At 48.0% G+C, this 13,574-nt stretch overlaps 1 protein-coding gene across 11 annotated transcripts in view; it reads right to left on the bottom strand.

Annotated features, from left to right (window-relative positions):
- Katnip (katanin interacting protein) overlaps window positions 1-13,574 on the bottom strand; it is a 166,565-nt gene that overhangs the window by 91,638 nt on the left and 61,353 nt on the right. For all 11 annotated transcript variants that reach the window (XM_039082889.2, XM_039082891.2, XM_017589397.3 and 8 more), the window contains one exon: window positions 8,348-8,479. In XM_039082889.2, coding sequence (XP_038938817.1) covers window positions 8,348-8,479 — 132 coding nt within the window. The remainder of the gene's footprint in view (window positions 1-8,347; window positions 8,480-13,574) is intronic.

The following is a 13,574-nucleotide window of genomic DNA, read 5'->3' as shown; positions in this document are numbered from 1 at the left end:
ATTTGTGTGCAAGCTAAAGTAGAGAGAATATCTTGTACTGAATGGAAGCATCACTTATCAATAAAACGCTGTTGGCGAAAGAGCCGAGGCAAGAGAGAGAGAGAGAGAGAGAGAGAGAGAGAGAGAGAGAGAGAGAGAGAGAGAGAGAGAGGCGGGGGAGGGAGGATTCTGGGATTGATTCAGAGTGGAGATTTGCCCCAAACACAGAAGAAGATGGTCGTTTGAAACTGAGGACCAGCCATGTAGCATGATTTAGAATAAAATAAATGGGTGATTAAGATATGAACTACGTGGGGAACAGAGCCAAAGCCATTGGCCTAAGCATATATTCATGTATAAGAAGTCTCAGAGTCATTATTTCTGGAAACAAAGTGGACTGGTGGAAAAACACGAGGTACAGATGGCTTTTACTACATACTAACTATGCAAGGCAGTTTTCTACAGTCCCAAAACACAGCTGGGCATGTACACACTCACCTCAGCACTCAGAAGAGGAGGTTAAAGGATCTCTGTGAGTTTGAGGCCAGCCTGGTCTACACTGTGAGTTCCAGGACCGTCAGGGTTATGTGGGTGGTGAGATCCTGTTTGGAAAAAAAAAACTAAGAAGCAAAACCCAACGAAGTACAAACCATCCCAGGCAGCACAACAGAGCTGGGGTCTGAGAGTGGGGGTTGTGTCTACCTGCCAGTGACCTACAGGATGGCTTCCCGGATAAGCTACCCCCTGTGTACCTCATGTCTTCTCTGTTACTATAGAGTCTGGAATATGAGAGGATGTTCTACAACCAGGAGCCTCAAGTTCAGAGATGGCAGGAAAAGGAAATACTCAATCCACCCCTTCCTGTTGGAAGAGGGAAGGGAGCTCCAAAGGCAGGCTACTTAGCCAAGGCCTTTCAAAGGTTAACGGCAGGTCAGCTGCTGTCTTAGGTTTGTGAGTCTCTATCCTGTGCTGTCAGGCTTCAGGAAGACAGCAGACACAGCTGAGTGTCATGACAGCCAACATGGAGTAGAGGGCTGGGAAAGCTTGCACTGTCAGAATTAGTTTTCTAAGTCAGAGTGCGACAGCGGCAGTGATGCCCACGGTGGGTTAGGCGGGTTGGCTGGAGGCTGCCTACCACTGCTGCGGCCCTCCTTACCCTGAATTTCTACATTTACTTTTCAGACCTTAACTAATAATGTATTTCCTACCCAACTCTATCTTGTTGGCATTGTTTGTCTTTCTGGTCTGAAATTCTGTTTTTGAATATGACAGGTGCTTTATCCATGGAGCCATCTTCCCAGCGCTAGCTTTTTGATTTTTAAAAACTTGTTTTGAAAAATGCAATACCCACAATTTATCAACTAGTATGATGGACACCCAGATATTTATCACCTACAATCACCAACTGTTATCTTCTGCCATCACATTATGTACGGTCTTCATTGGTTGCATCTGCAACACTGTGACCCTCTGTCTTCTACATTTTGTATCTCTCCTAAGTATAAGAAAGTTTTCTGAGAGGCTGGAGTTAAGAGCATCGGCTGCTCTTCCAGAGGACCAGGGTTCCATTCCAATCACCCATCTTGTGGCTCACAAGCTCACAACTGTCTATAATTCCAGTTTCAGGGAATCCAACACCCTCTTCTAGCTACCTAGGCATGCATGTGATACAGAGATATATATGCAGGCAAAATACCCATACACATCAAATGAGAATAAATATCTACTACAAATAAACCTTTAAAAAGAAAGAAAGGGAGGTTGGCGAGATGGCTCAGTGGTTAAGAGCATGGACTGCTATTCCAGAGGACTTGAGTTCAAACACATGGTGGCTCGCAACCATCTGTAAATGAGATCTGATGCTTCTTCTGGTGTGTCTGAAGACAGTTACAGTCTACTTATAAATAAATAAATCTTTAAAAAAAAAGAAGAAAGAAAGAAAAAGAAAAGGAAGAACATATTTTCTAAGAAGGCAGAGTAAAAAAAAGTATCAAGCTCTGGAAATTTAATATTTTGTGTGTGTGTGTGTGTGTGTGTGTGTGTGTGTGTGTGTGTGTGTGTGTGTGTGTGAATTTAGCAACTACTTAATTTCCCCCAAACTTGCTGATCCTTCCCTGGCCCATTGTTCTCATTAGATACAATTGTGGTAAATGTCTTTACTGTCCTGTAATCTGAGACATCATATTCATTCATATCCTCTCTCTCTCTCTCTCTCTCTCTCTCTCTCTCTCTCTCTCTCTCTCTCTCTCTCTCTCTCTCACCACTGACATTTTCCAAGATCACTACAGCTATTAGTAGAGCAGGCCTCCATTCCGGTTTGCCTGGCTTGTCCTCAGGTGATTTTGGCATTTCTCACCATCATTCTCAGCTATGCGGTCACCACAGAGAGATTCAGCTGAGAGGAGTTTCCCTCTATCACCATGGAAAGCACCATGAAGCAGCACTGATGGGGGCCCTGCTGTAGGCCTGGCTCCCAGGCTCAGATCAATAACAGCCACAACAGCCTATGGCACCTTCTTCTGGAGCAGACCCAGCCCAGCTCAGTTCCCACCTGTGAGTGCACCTCCACGGACCCCATCATCCAGTACAGGTCTCTGTTCCTTAGTTTCTTCAAATACCTAGTGCTCAACTCACGGATTATGGTAATGGAGGTTATGACCCCAACTGGTATGCGACTCAGTGCTTAGTCATTGTGAGCTCCGTCACTTCAAAATGCACTCTTTGCCCAAACATCTCAGGTATTATTTGTGTGCAGGTGTGTGTGTGTGTGTGTGTGTGTGTGTGTGTGTGTGTGTGTGTGTGTTTCTGCATGCATGTGTATGCATGCACACATGTGTAGAACCAGGTGTCTTCCTTGGTCACTCTCCCTCCTATTTCATTAGACCATGTTTTTCACTGAGTCTGACACTCACTGATTTGGCTAGCTTGCTTGGTGAGAAAACCTCATGGGTTATCCTTGTCTCCAGCACTGGGGTTACAAATGAGCACACCATGCCCAGCTTTTAACATGGGTGCTGGGGATCTAACTCAAAACTTCATGCTGGGCAGCAAGCAGTCTACCAACTGAAGCACCTCCTCAGCCTGTAGCGCTTTTTGTGTTAACCCAATCCTGCTGCTCATCTGGGTCATTTCCTGACTCACTCAGGAGCTCTGCACAAAAGTCCATCTTACCACTGCATCCTGAATCATTGTCCATGCTGCAGGGAGCAATGGGGTACCCCTGTGTGTTCAGAAGGGAGAAAGTCATGAGGCTTGTAGCTGGTGGGAGAATTGGCATCCTAGGTATAAGTGCAGGGACCATGCACAATATCTGTACCTCTCTGTCTGAAAATGTGTGTGTGTGTGTGTGTGTGTGTGTGTGTTTGGGGGGGTCCTTGCTCTTCTGCTGCTCTCCCTGCCACCTGCCTTTCTTGACCATTACCTTCTGTTGCCACTCCTGCACCTGTCTGCTCACACTCTTTCAATCTGTCAAAACCACTGAAGACACAGCCACTACATGGCCAAGCCATTGTATTCCAAACAGTGCTCTAAGCTACTTGTTGAGGGAGTTACTAGTGTGGAAAGACATCCATAGTGTGCTGTGGAGAATAATAATAATAATAATAATAATAATAATAATAATAATAGTGTAAGCTTATGAAATAGGATAAATGGCAAACCCCGCTTATGTTAAACTAGCAATAAAAAATATGGAAGACAAGCCTAGCTACTCAGAAGGCTGAGGCAGGAGGATTACAAGGTAAAAGCCTACTTGGGCTACATAATGAGTTGAAAGCTGACAGAGGTAACCTATGAAGGCCCTGCCCTGACATTTAAGATGTGAAAAACGACTGAGGGTGCCTGCATAGCATATGAAGGGCCTATGTTCAACCCTGCATACTATGAAAACCCGATAAATCAAAATAAATGAAAGGAAGCACTTGCTTAAGGGTCTGTCATCTGGAGTTCCTAACAGAAGTACCCATGTAACTAACAGACTTTCCCTGTCAGCCAGCACTTGCTTTTAAGTCTCGCTGTAGAAGCAGCCCACCATAGTGCCTGCTGTGGTGGGAAAGGCCCTGCTGGGGATGCCTGTACAATGACAGCCTTAAGATGTCAGCATGCACCTGCAATAATGACATTAGGCTGTAACTGTGGGTATAAGATCTTTACCTTATTGTTGAACCCACACTGTGATGGTGGTTTTGTCAACTGGACACAACCTAGAGTCATCTGGGAAGTGTCTCAGTGAGGAACTGTCTAGATCAAGTTTTGGCCTGTGGACATATTGTGATTGTATTGACTGACATAGGAAGAACCACTCACTGTGGACAGCACCATTCCCTAGGCAGGGATCCTGCAGTGTGTAAGACAGTGGCCAAGAGCTGAACACTAATGTGCAGAATTCATTCACGACTCTCTGCTCTTGACGGTGAGTGTAGTAACACTGCTGCTTCAGTTCTTGCCACCTTAATGTCCTTGCTATGACAAACTCTCATCCAAATTTCTAACCAAAAAATAACCCTTTCTCCCTCAAATTACTTTTGTTAGGGTACTTTATCATAGCAGCAGAAGTAAAACTAATATACACACAATGGGAAAAAAGTTATGAAAGTTTCCCAGTAGTTATGGCTTCCTGTGGCATAACGGGGCCTGGTGATCACTAAATATGGAAGGACCTCTGTCTGAGATTGACACAGGCTCTCTGCCCCTCCCCATATCCCAGTCCCTCTGGGTACAATGGACAGGTCACCTATTGCAGTCTGGACAATGATGCACAGGGCAGGGAGGCTCTAAAAAGACTTTTGAGATGGAGAGATGGCCACTGACTTAGTACAAGCCTGCCATACCTGTGTTCAGTCTTTGGATCTCACAGTTGAAGGAGAGAACCGACTCCTGAACGCAATCCTTTGACCTCCACGAGTGTGAACAGTGACACACTTGGGCTGCCCCTCCCCCACACAAATAATAACAAATAAATACAATAATTTTACAACTTCAATTTTTCTGCCTATCATTTGGGTTCACTCTTGATCCCTAAAGAAAGCACTTCCTCAGATGGAGATGGAGTCTCCCATGGCAGCACTTACAGCACGGGCCCGGTACTGGGCTCAAACTCTCTAGAAAGAGCTACCCTATGCTGGAGTTGGAAAACCGGTCAGAACCCTATGGAGGCCTCTTATCCAACAAAAGGAAAATCCTGCCTCTGCCACAGTCTCCAGGACCCCGTCCTGCCTTACAGCTGCTCCTTCAACCCCCCCCCCCACCTCAGGGCCTTTGTGTTCCACTCTCTGCCCCCTTTGCCTGGGACACTGCTCCACAGGCTCACTCTCCTCAAGGTCCCACTTCATGGCTGCCACACAAGAGGCCATGTCTCAGTATTAAACAGGAACCTCTGCCTATCTTCCCTGTCTCCACTTTCTACTTTGCTATTTCCAGAGCCCTGTCACCTCCTGCACACTACATGCTTTTTTATTTGGCTATGAAGCCCCGAATGTCTTGAAACTCACTGTGTAGACCTGGCTGGCCTCAAATTCCCTGAGATCTGCTTGTGCCAACCTCCGGGGTGCTGAGATTAAACATGTGCACCATCAAGCCCCGCCTATACACTTATTTATCACCTGCTTTACCTTCAGCATCTGGGACAGTGTAGCATGGACCATGGCACCTTGGGGACACACTTCTGGTCCCAGCAGTCAGCCCAGTCAGCCCTCATAAGAAAGTATACCATGGACAAGTGTATTGACTCATGCCTTTGATCCCAACACTTGAGAGGCAGAGGCAGAGGCAGAGGCAGAAGCAGATGGATCTCTGTGAGTTCAACGCCAGGTTTGCCTACATAGTGAATTCTATGCCAGCCAAGGCTACATAGTGATACTCTCTCTCCAAAAGAAAAAAAAAACCCACAAAAGAAAACAAACAAAAAAGTATAGTAAGGTGAGAGTACACACCAAGGAGTTGGGAGATAGGAACATCATGGTTCATGACTAGCCTGGGCTACAGTGTAGGTCATTGCTGGAAAAGAAGAGAAGGAGAAAGAGAGGAAAGACCAGGAAGAGGAGAAGGGAGAGGAAGAGGATGAAGGAGGAGGAGGACCCCAATCACCTGACTCTTTTTTTTTTTTTTTGGTTTTTTTTTTTTTTTCGGAGCTGGGGACCGAACCCAGGGCCTTGCGCTTCCTAGGTAAGCGCTCTACCACTGAGCTAAATCCCCAGCCCCCACCTGACTCTTTTTAAAGGAAGGAAACAGCCAATTCAGATCATCACATGGAACTCTTGATTGCATCAGTGTCGGCTGCTAATTGAATCTTCCCACAGCACCATACAAGGCAGTACACAGGGGCTGAGAGAGCACGCCCCCAGCATGCCAGTCTGTGAACTCAGAGGCACCAAGAAACTGAAGTTCACAGGCTGTGCTGGAAAGCAAAAGGCTGGCACGTTCCGGCCGCAAAGGTGAGGTGCACAGCCTCTGCAGATGAGGATCCCTTCTGCTCCAGCTCAGGCCTCACTTGCTTCATCCGTGCTGGCACATTCAGCCGTGCCTGGCGTTTCCTCTGTGTCTGTGCAGATGGCGGCTCTCAGTGCTTCTTTCTGCTGTGGCAGGCAAGTAGCACCACTCTCTCTCTCTCTCCCTTTGCAGGGAAATAACTCCAAGGGGAAATTGACTGTGAAGCCTTAAGGAGAGCCCTCTCAAGATGTGGAGAAAAAGCAGGAAAGAAATATAATCAGGTGCTCACAGTGGGGAACGTGAAGTGCTGGCAGAGCAGCAGAAGCTGCAACTGAGCATGTGCACTGAGGACTGCTACTAATGCTGAGGGCAGGAGAAGCCGGGGGTGGGGGTGGGGGGGGTGGGTGGTGTCTCTGCTGTCCAGTGTGCAGGCTTCTGGGAGCCTGCCAAAGAGGAACAAGGGATCAATTTAACAGAAGGTGCCAGGTGCTTCACCGTGGGCAAACAACAACTGTCTCTAGCTCAAACGGCTAACAGCACTCTGGGACCTGGTATGGAGGTAGGATTTATATGAGATTGAACATGGCTAAGATCCAGCTGAAAGAAAATGAAGGTGTGTTTTTAACAGACCAATCCCTACTGATGCTAGGTTCAAAAGCAAATAGTGAGCCAGGTGTGGTGGTGCTAGCAGGAAAATTCTGACTGTGAGGCTATCGGGGACTGCATAGTAAAGCCTCTCTCAAAGAGAGGAGGAGAGGTGACAGAAGAGAAGAAAGTAACCCGGTGAAGCTTCAGTGGGGAAAGTGCTAGCTATGTAAGCCAGACCTGAGTTCATCACCCAGAACCCACATAAAGGTAGAAGGAGAACTGACCTAATGTTGACTTCTGAGGTCCCATATGAGCTATAGCACGCGTGCACGTGCGCGTGCACACACACACACACACACTGAAAACAAACTACATGTGTGCAATCTGTGCAAGTGTACACAGACCCCTTTCACCCAGCGTGTGAGGTAGAAAGATCCCAGCTCCTTCCCTGTTTCTCCCTCTTCAAACAGCAAACACAGAACAGGTTTCTTGGACAGAATTCCCAGCTCCTCTCTCTTTGTCATTCACATTTCAACAACGCAGAAGTCACTGAAGGTAAAGGCCCTGGCTGAGGCCGTGAGCCTGCAGGTAGGGCCCATAGCTGAGCGATACAGCTCAGCAATGGAGCGTGGTCTGCTTAGCAGCTTGACTTTCACCTGCAGTCTCTCCAGAATGTTGTTGCTTCTATGCAACATGGAGAAATGATGTAGTCATTCATTTTAATTATTAAAATTGTTTCCTTAAAACATTGGTTCTCAATCTTCCTAATGCTTCAACCCTTAATACAGTTTTTCATGTTGTGGTGACCCCCAACCATAAAATTATTTCGTTGCTACTTCAAAACTGTAATTTTGCTACTGTTATGAATTGTAATGTAAATATCTGTGTTTTCTGATGGTCATTCAACCCACAGATCAAAAACCATTGCCTTAGACTAAACTCCACTTGTCAAACCCTATCCCACATTTCAGCCCAGGCCCACTATGCACCTCCCCTCTTAGCCCCTTCTTCATTTAGAGTGATTAGATGCTAGCTGACCCACCCACAGACACAGATGTGTAGCCCACACTCTATGTATCAAAACGTGTGAGGTGAGGGCAGGCAAGATGGCTCAGTGGGTAAAAGTGCTTGCTTGCTGCCTGGGCCTGATGACCTGTGTTCAATCCCAGGAACCCATAGCAGGAGAGAACTGACTCCTCAGAGTTGTCCTTTGATCTCTACATGTGCTTCAGTTTGAGACACGCAAACTTTTTTTTCTAATGAGAGAAGAGTAAAGGGCAAAGGAAGGAGGTGCTAGAAAAAGAGCCCTGAGGGTCCAAGAACACCAGACCCTGATTTGGTGGGAGCTCCCTACCTGTGTGTGGTCCCCAGTGGCATCCTCATGCTTGTCAATCACATCCTCATGTGATTCAAAATCTTCTGAACAGTCCAGAGGAGGTTCAATGTGGAGACGAGAGCCAGCTTCAGTTCTGATCTGCACAGATTTCTAGACACAGAAATTCAGTGTTGAAATAAGAACAAACGACTCAAGGACAGGAATGAGCCAAGCCGAGTTGCCCACAAAAATGGCATTCAAGAGGTGCTGTGCCTGAGCGGGATAGGATTTTGGTGAGTTTTTGTTGTTTAAAGATCAGGTCTCTTATGTAGTCTAGACTGTCCTCAAGCTAGTGATCCTCCTGCCTTAGCCTCCCAAGTACTAGGATTACTACTGTGGCCACTGCGCCCATCTCAGCAGTTGTGACCTCACAGGGTCCATATCACCTTTGCCTGTTTCTTTCTTATGCTTACAAAGTGTGTAGGAGAGAATTTCAGACTGTTAATGATTATTTCTCAATAGAATTTTTATAAGTGTTAAGCATTTCCCCAGAAGCCATGCGAGCTGACTGACCTCATGTTTGGGAAAACCTGACTGATGCACTGTGGGTATGCTAACGGGAAACAACACATAGGACACTCGTGAAGCTCTCTGAACTGTACAAACCGTCCTTGCTGTAGCCTCTCTTCTTTCAAGAATTCTTTGCATCTTTAAGAAATAAATAAATACCAGCGGCAGGTGTTGGGAAGTAGGAACCACTCCAGAACCCTCCACCTCCACATAGCCCACCTCTATGCATCCAGGAAGGACCAAAGGGCCCATATGGACAACAAAAGGAGTGGGTCACATGGAATAATGCCAGTGCCTCAAGTCTGGCTCACCTGGCCTGAGCTAACAAGGAGATGCTTCCCTAACGCCCCCAGATGTTGCATCAACAGACTACATAGAAGGCTTTTAGCACTTGTGACTTTTATCCTGAGTAGCGGTGAGCGCATTGGTGACATAAAGAGAAGCAGCAGGGGGGTGGCAGCTACAGCTGGGGTGGGGGTGAGGGGCAGCTACAGAGTTCCAGAGAGTGGGTGGGGCAGAGTGGGGGGGTGAAGATGACTGAGGACAGTGCAGTATTGAAAAGAAACAGCACAAAGGTTGGTAGGCAAGATGCTGCAGCCCTTGGCTTCTAGAAGAGCTCCTGGGAGCTGCCAACCCCAAAGGCTCATGGTCTTGACGCAATGGTTTGAAAGCTATACCACTAGTCATAGTAGCCATCAGAATCCCAGAGCTGGAGCACTTGCTACTGCTGCCTGCTCCCTGCTGCCTGACTGCTTAGAGCCCACGATCTCACTGGCTGCCGAGTGCTGGACCACTGGCAACTGGGACTCAGAAGAGGGAGCCTCTAACCTCTGCACCTAGAGCTGCCTCTGGCCTCTTAAGACCTGAAGCCATACGTCTCTGTTCTCAGGGCTTTGAGTCAGTCAGCCCACCCTCAAGCCTGCTTGTCTGTCCTGCCCTTTGCCTTCTGTAGAAGCACCTTAGCTCTCTCTTGGGCCCAAGACTGCCAATACTAGAAACTACTCACTGTTCACTAGTGATTTCCACCTGAGCAGAACTTAGCTGACAGATGACAGGCTGTCTCATCTTTCAAGCCACTGTTAGCAAACCCAGACCTTACTTGATACATCCAGCACACAATGCCTCCTTACCAATCCCTACACTTTCTAACATGTGTGACTGTTGAACCTGTTGGAGCCACTGCCAGGGCCCTATCAGTCCAGCTGAGCCCACACAAACCCTTTCCTGTATCTCTGTGGGCTTGTTTGCCTTCCTACCCTCAGTCCATGTGTGGCTCAAGGATGAGAATGGAGCAGGCAGCTGTCTATGCGAGCAAGGAAGATGTCCCACTAGAGAAACAAGGGCCCTCAAGTCACCATGTAATGCCTTGGGATGGTTCTAGAGCCACACGCCCTCATTCTCCACCTTTCCTCTTCACTCCAAAGCCTTGGCTACCTCCAGCTGTGGTATGGTTTCCTTCTAGACTTTGCTACTTTGTTCTCTTCTTCAGGCTAAGGCAAACATGCTAAGCTTTTCTCCCTGGGACTTTCAACAACACGGAGGCCTATTGGGCAGGAAGGGAGGATGGGAGAAAAGGCTGACCTCAGACGTGGGTCAGGCCAAGGAGGAGGTAGCTTGGATCATCAGCCACCCAGCTCCTTTTAGGGCCTTCTGGTCCGTTCTCTAAAGTAGGAAGGGCTTAGACTTGGGCTTTGTGCTTCTGAATGCTGCCAGTGGACCTGCAGTATTATTAGTCTTTCCCTCATCACTTTCCTAAAATCCAGACAAGTCTGGGCATAGACTGCCAGTCTGTCCTGTTATTTGTCTCTAGAGAAAGCACTTTAGTTCTTTCTTGGAGTCTCCTGCCTGCCTCTGATCCCAGTGGCTCTTTTAGAATTAAGTTCTCCCTCCAGGGGAAGATGCAGCATGTGACCTAAGCTAGAGTGGCAGATACCACACCCCTTTCCGGCCCACCACTGAGCGATAGTTCTTGGGAACAGGAGATATAAAATTGGGGAACGGAATGTAAGTGAGGAACTAACTGTTTGGGGCTATCATAGCATTCTGGGGCACAGGGAAAGCCCAGGTGAGAGGCAGAGATTGGGAGCCTGCCCAGGTCTGTGGTCTTGGACAATGTGCATTGCTTGAAAGGAAGCTGGCCAATAACAGTGGGAGGTGCAGCTAGGCCGGCCTCTGGCTTGGCACATCCACAGAAGGAGCTCTACATCCAGCAAGGAGCCAGGATCACAGCCTTCAGTAACTTCCCAGCCTCCTCCTCAGCAGCTCAGCACAGCAGAGCTTCCCAGTGATGCCCAATATGCAAACACAGCTTTGTGGTCAGCCCCAAGGCCCTTAGTCAGCAGGCCCTCACCAAGCTCTAAGAGCATTGAGTTCCAGATACCAATACCCTGCCCCCGAGTCCACTCAGCACCATAGTGAACACTGCAGGTTATGAAGCAACAGTGCTGAAATTAACTCTGGTCTAGAAAGCACTCACAACACCGAGTGGGTGCCCGAGGGTAATAAATAGCTGCCATCTGGCCTGCTCTCCCACCCTAGCCTGGGGAGCCTCCTCTGCCCACAACGTGGGGGGCTGCCCCACCCACACCAAGGCTGGCAGACTGTAACCCAGCCCAGCCACATGCATGCTCCTAGCTTCCCACCTCCCACTCCGCATGGAAGGATGACGATGATGCTCCGGGCTGGCTCCCCAAATGGCGTTCTGCTTTACCAGGAGTGGGTGTTCATGCGCCGCTGCTTTTTACTGCCTACTTGCAAACCCAGACCCTAGCAGACCTTTGCAGTACCTATGCTGGAGGAGGATTTAAAAGACTCTCCACACAACCCCACCCCCCCACCCCAAAGCTGCTCACTTCATGCTCAGCCCACACTCCACCCAGTTCATGCCCGGAGTTATTTGTGTGTCTTCTGCACCTCCTCATAGAGTGTTCTAAGAGGAGGCATTGGAGTGTGCTGTCAAACACAAAAAGAGCAAGTACAGGGGATGCCCTGTATGCTTGTGCAGGTTGTGTGCTATATTAATGGCGTCCCCTAGAGGTGGAAGGGCTCTACCAAGACCCTAAAGACAGGCTGGGTGAGGAGCCATCTTCTTTGATCAGCTCTTCCCAGGTTTGTCAGCTCTTGTCATGATCAGAAGTCAGAAGGCACCAAAAGAAGGGGCCCAGCTTCGAAACCTGGAAGAGAACTGTACTGCAGATGCTCATATGTCTGCAGCAACCCAGGATGCAGATGTTGCAGTGAGGGACAGCCAAGGCCACTTTCATCTCACAGCAAACGTTCTGTGGAGACCTTTCCTGAAAGTCTGGCCCACAGTAAATTGTCGGAAGGCCAATCCCTTCACTGCCGATTTAATGCTGAGAGCCAGTGACGTTCATCAAAGCTGACAGCATTTTGGTAAATGGCGGCTCTGTTGATTAGGCCACTGTCTACCCAAGTATTACAAGGCTGAGGAAGCCATAAATCTTAATCCACTGATGGCAGCAGAGAGATCTAAGGCTGCAAGGGAAAGACCAGCAGGTACGGATGCCCAGATATCACCTGCAGGCCACTCTGCAGTAAAGGTGGTGACTGTGGAGACTGCTATATTTACCTAGTCAACCTCTAGAGCTCCCAACCCTCACTGACTGGGCCATGGCCAGCAAAAGTGGTAGTGTAACCTCACTGGCCCTTTACGGTGGTATAGAGAAACTCTGAAGCTAGAACAAAGCCATGTCCCATTCCTGGTGGGTGGCTTTTAAGAACTGGCCACTGGCTACTGGGGACATTGCTACTTTAACCTCTAGCTATCCCTAAAGACAAGGTTATCATGGATGGTTCTACAGCCTTCTTGCCAAATGAGTTTCAGGCTTATACTCTTGAGAAAGTCTCTTCTAGGTGCTGGAGAGATGGCTCAGTGGTTAAGAGCACTGACTGCTCTCTCTTCCAGAGGTCCTGAGTTCAAATCCCAACAACCACATGGTGGCTCACAACCATCTGTAATGGGATCCAATTGACGCCCTCTTCTGGTGTGTCTGAAGACAGCTACAGTGTACTCATATATATTAAATAAATGATATTAAAAAATAAAAATAAAAAGAGAAAGTCTCTTCTACTGTAATAGCTAGGCTCTAAAGTGTTCCTATTTGCTGGTCTAGACCCAGAAGAAAGGGATTCCATGCACCACTGATCAGCTAGCTGCAGGAAGAGGTAAACTGTCAGACTGGGGCAGTGGACGTAAGAAATAAGGAAACCCACCAGGCAGACAGAGACAGGGCCGTGGTCCCATTCCTGGTGGAAATTAGCTTTTAAGAATTAGCCACTGGCTACTGGGGACACTACTACTTTAATTACCTGCTTCCTTCTGGCTACCCACAAAGAAAGAGGTGCCCAGACAAAAGGGTGGAAAGAGGTGGACATGGTGGCTCAAGCCTGTAATCCCAGCAAAAGAGAGGTGTATGTAGGAGGATCAAGACTTCAAGGTTAGCTGTAACTACATAGTTCAAGGACAGCATGGGCTATACTAGACCCTGTTTCAATCTTCTATAAAAAGCAAATGAAGAACTGGGCAGTGGCACATGCCTTTAATCCCAGCACTTGGAGGCAGAGGCAGCTGGATCTCTGAGTCCGAGGCCAGCCTGGTCTACAGAGCAAATTCAAGGGCAACCAGGGTCATATAGACAAACCTTGTCTCGAAAAACCAACCCCCCTCTAAAAAAAA

Source organism: Rattus norvegicus, chromosome 1, assembly GCF_036323735.1.
Source record: "Rattus norvegicus strain BN/NHsdMcwi chromosome 1, GRCr8, whole genome shotgun sequence".
Taxonomy (NCBI): domain Eukaryota; kingdom Metazoa; phylum Chordata; class Mammalia; order Rodentia; family Muridae; genus Rattus; species Rattus norvegicus.
Note: the sequence above shows the minus strand (reverse complement) of the source record. Positions and strands in the feature narration are given on the sequence as shown.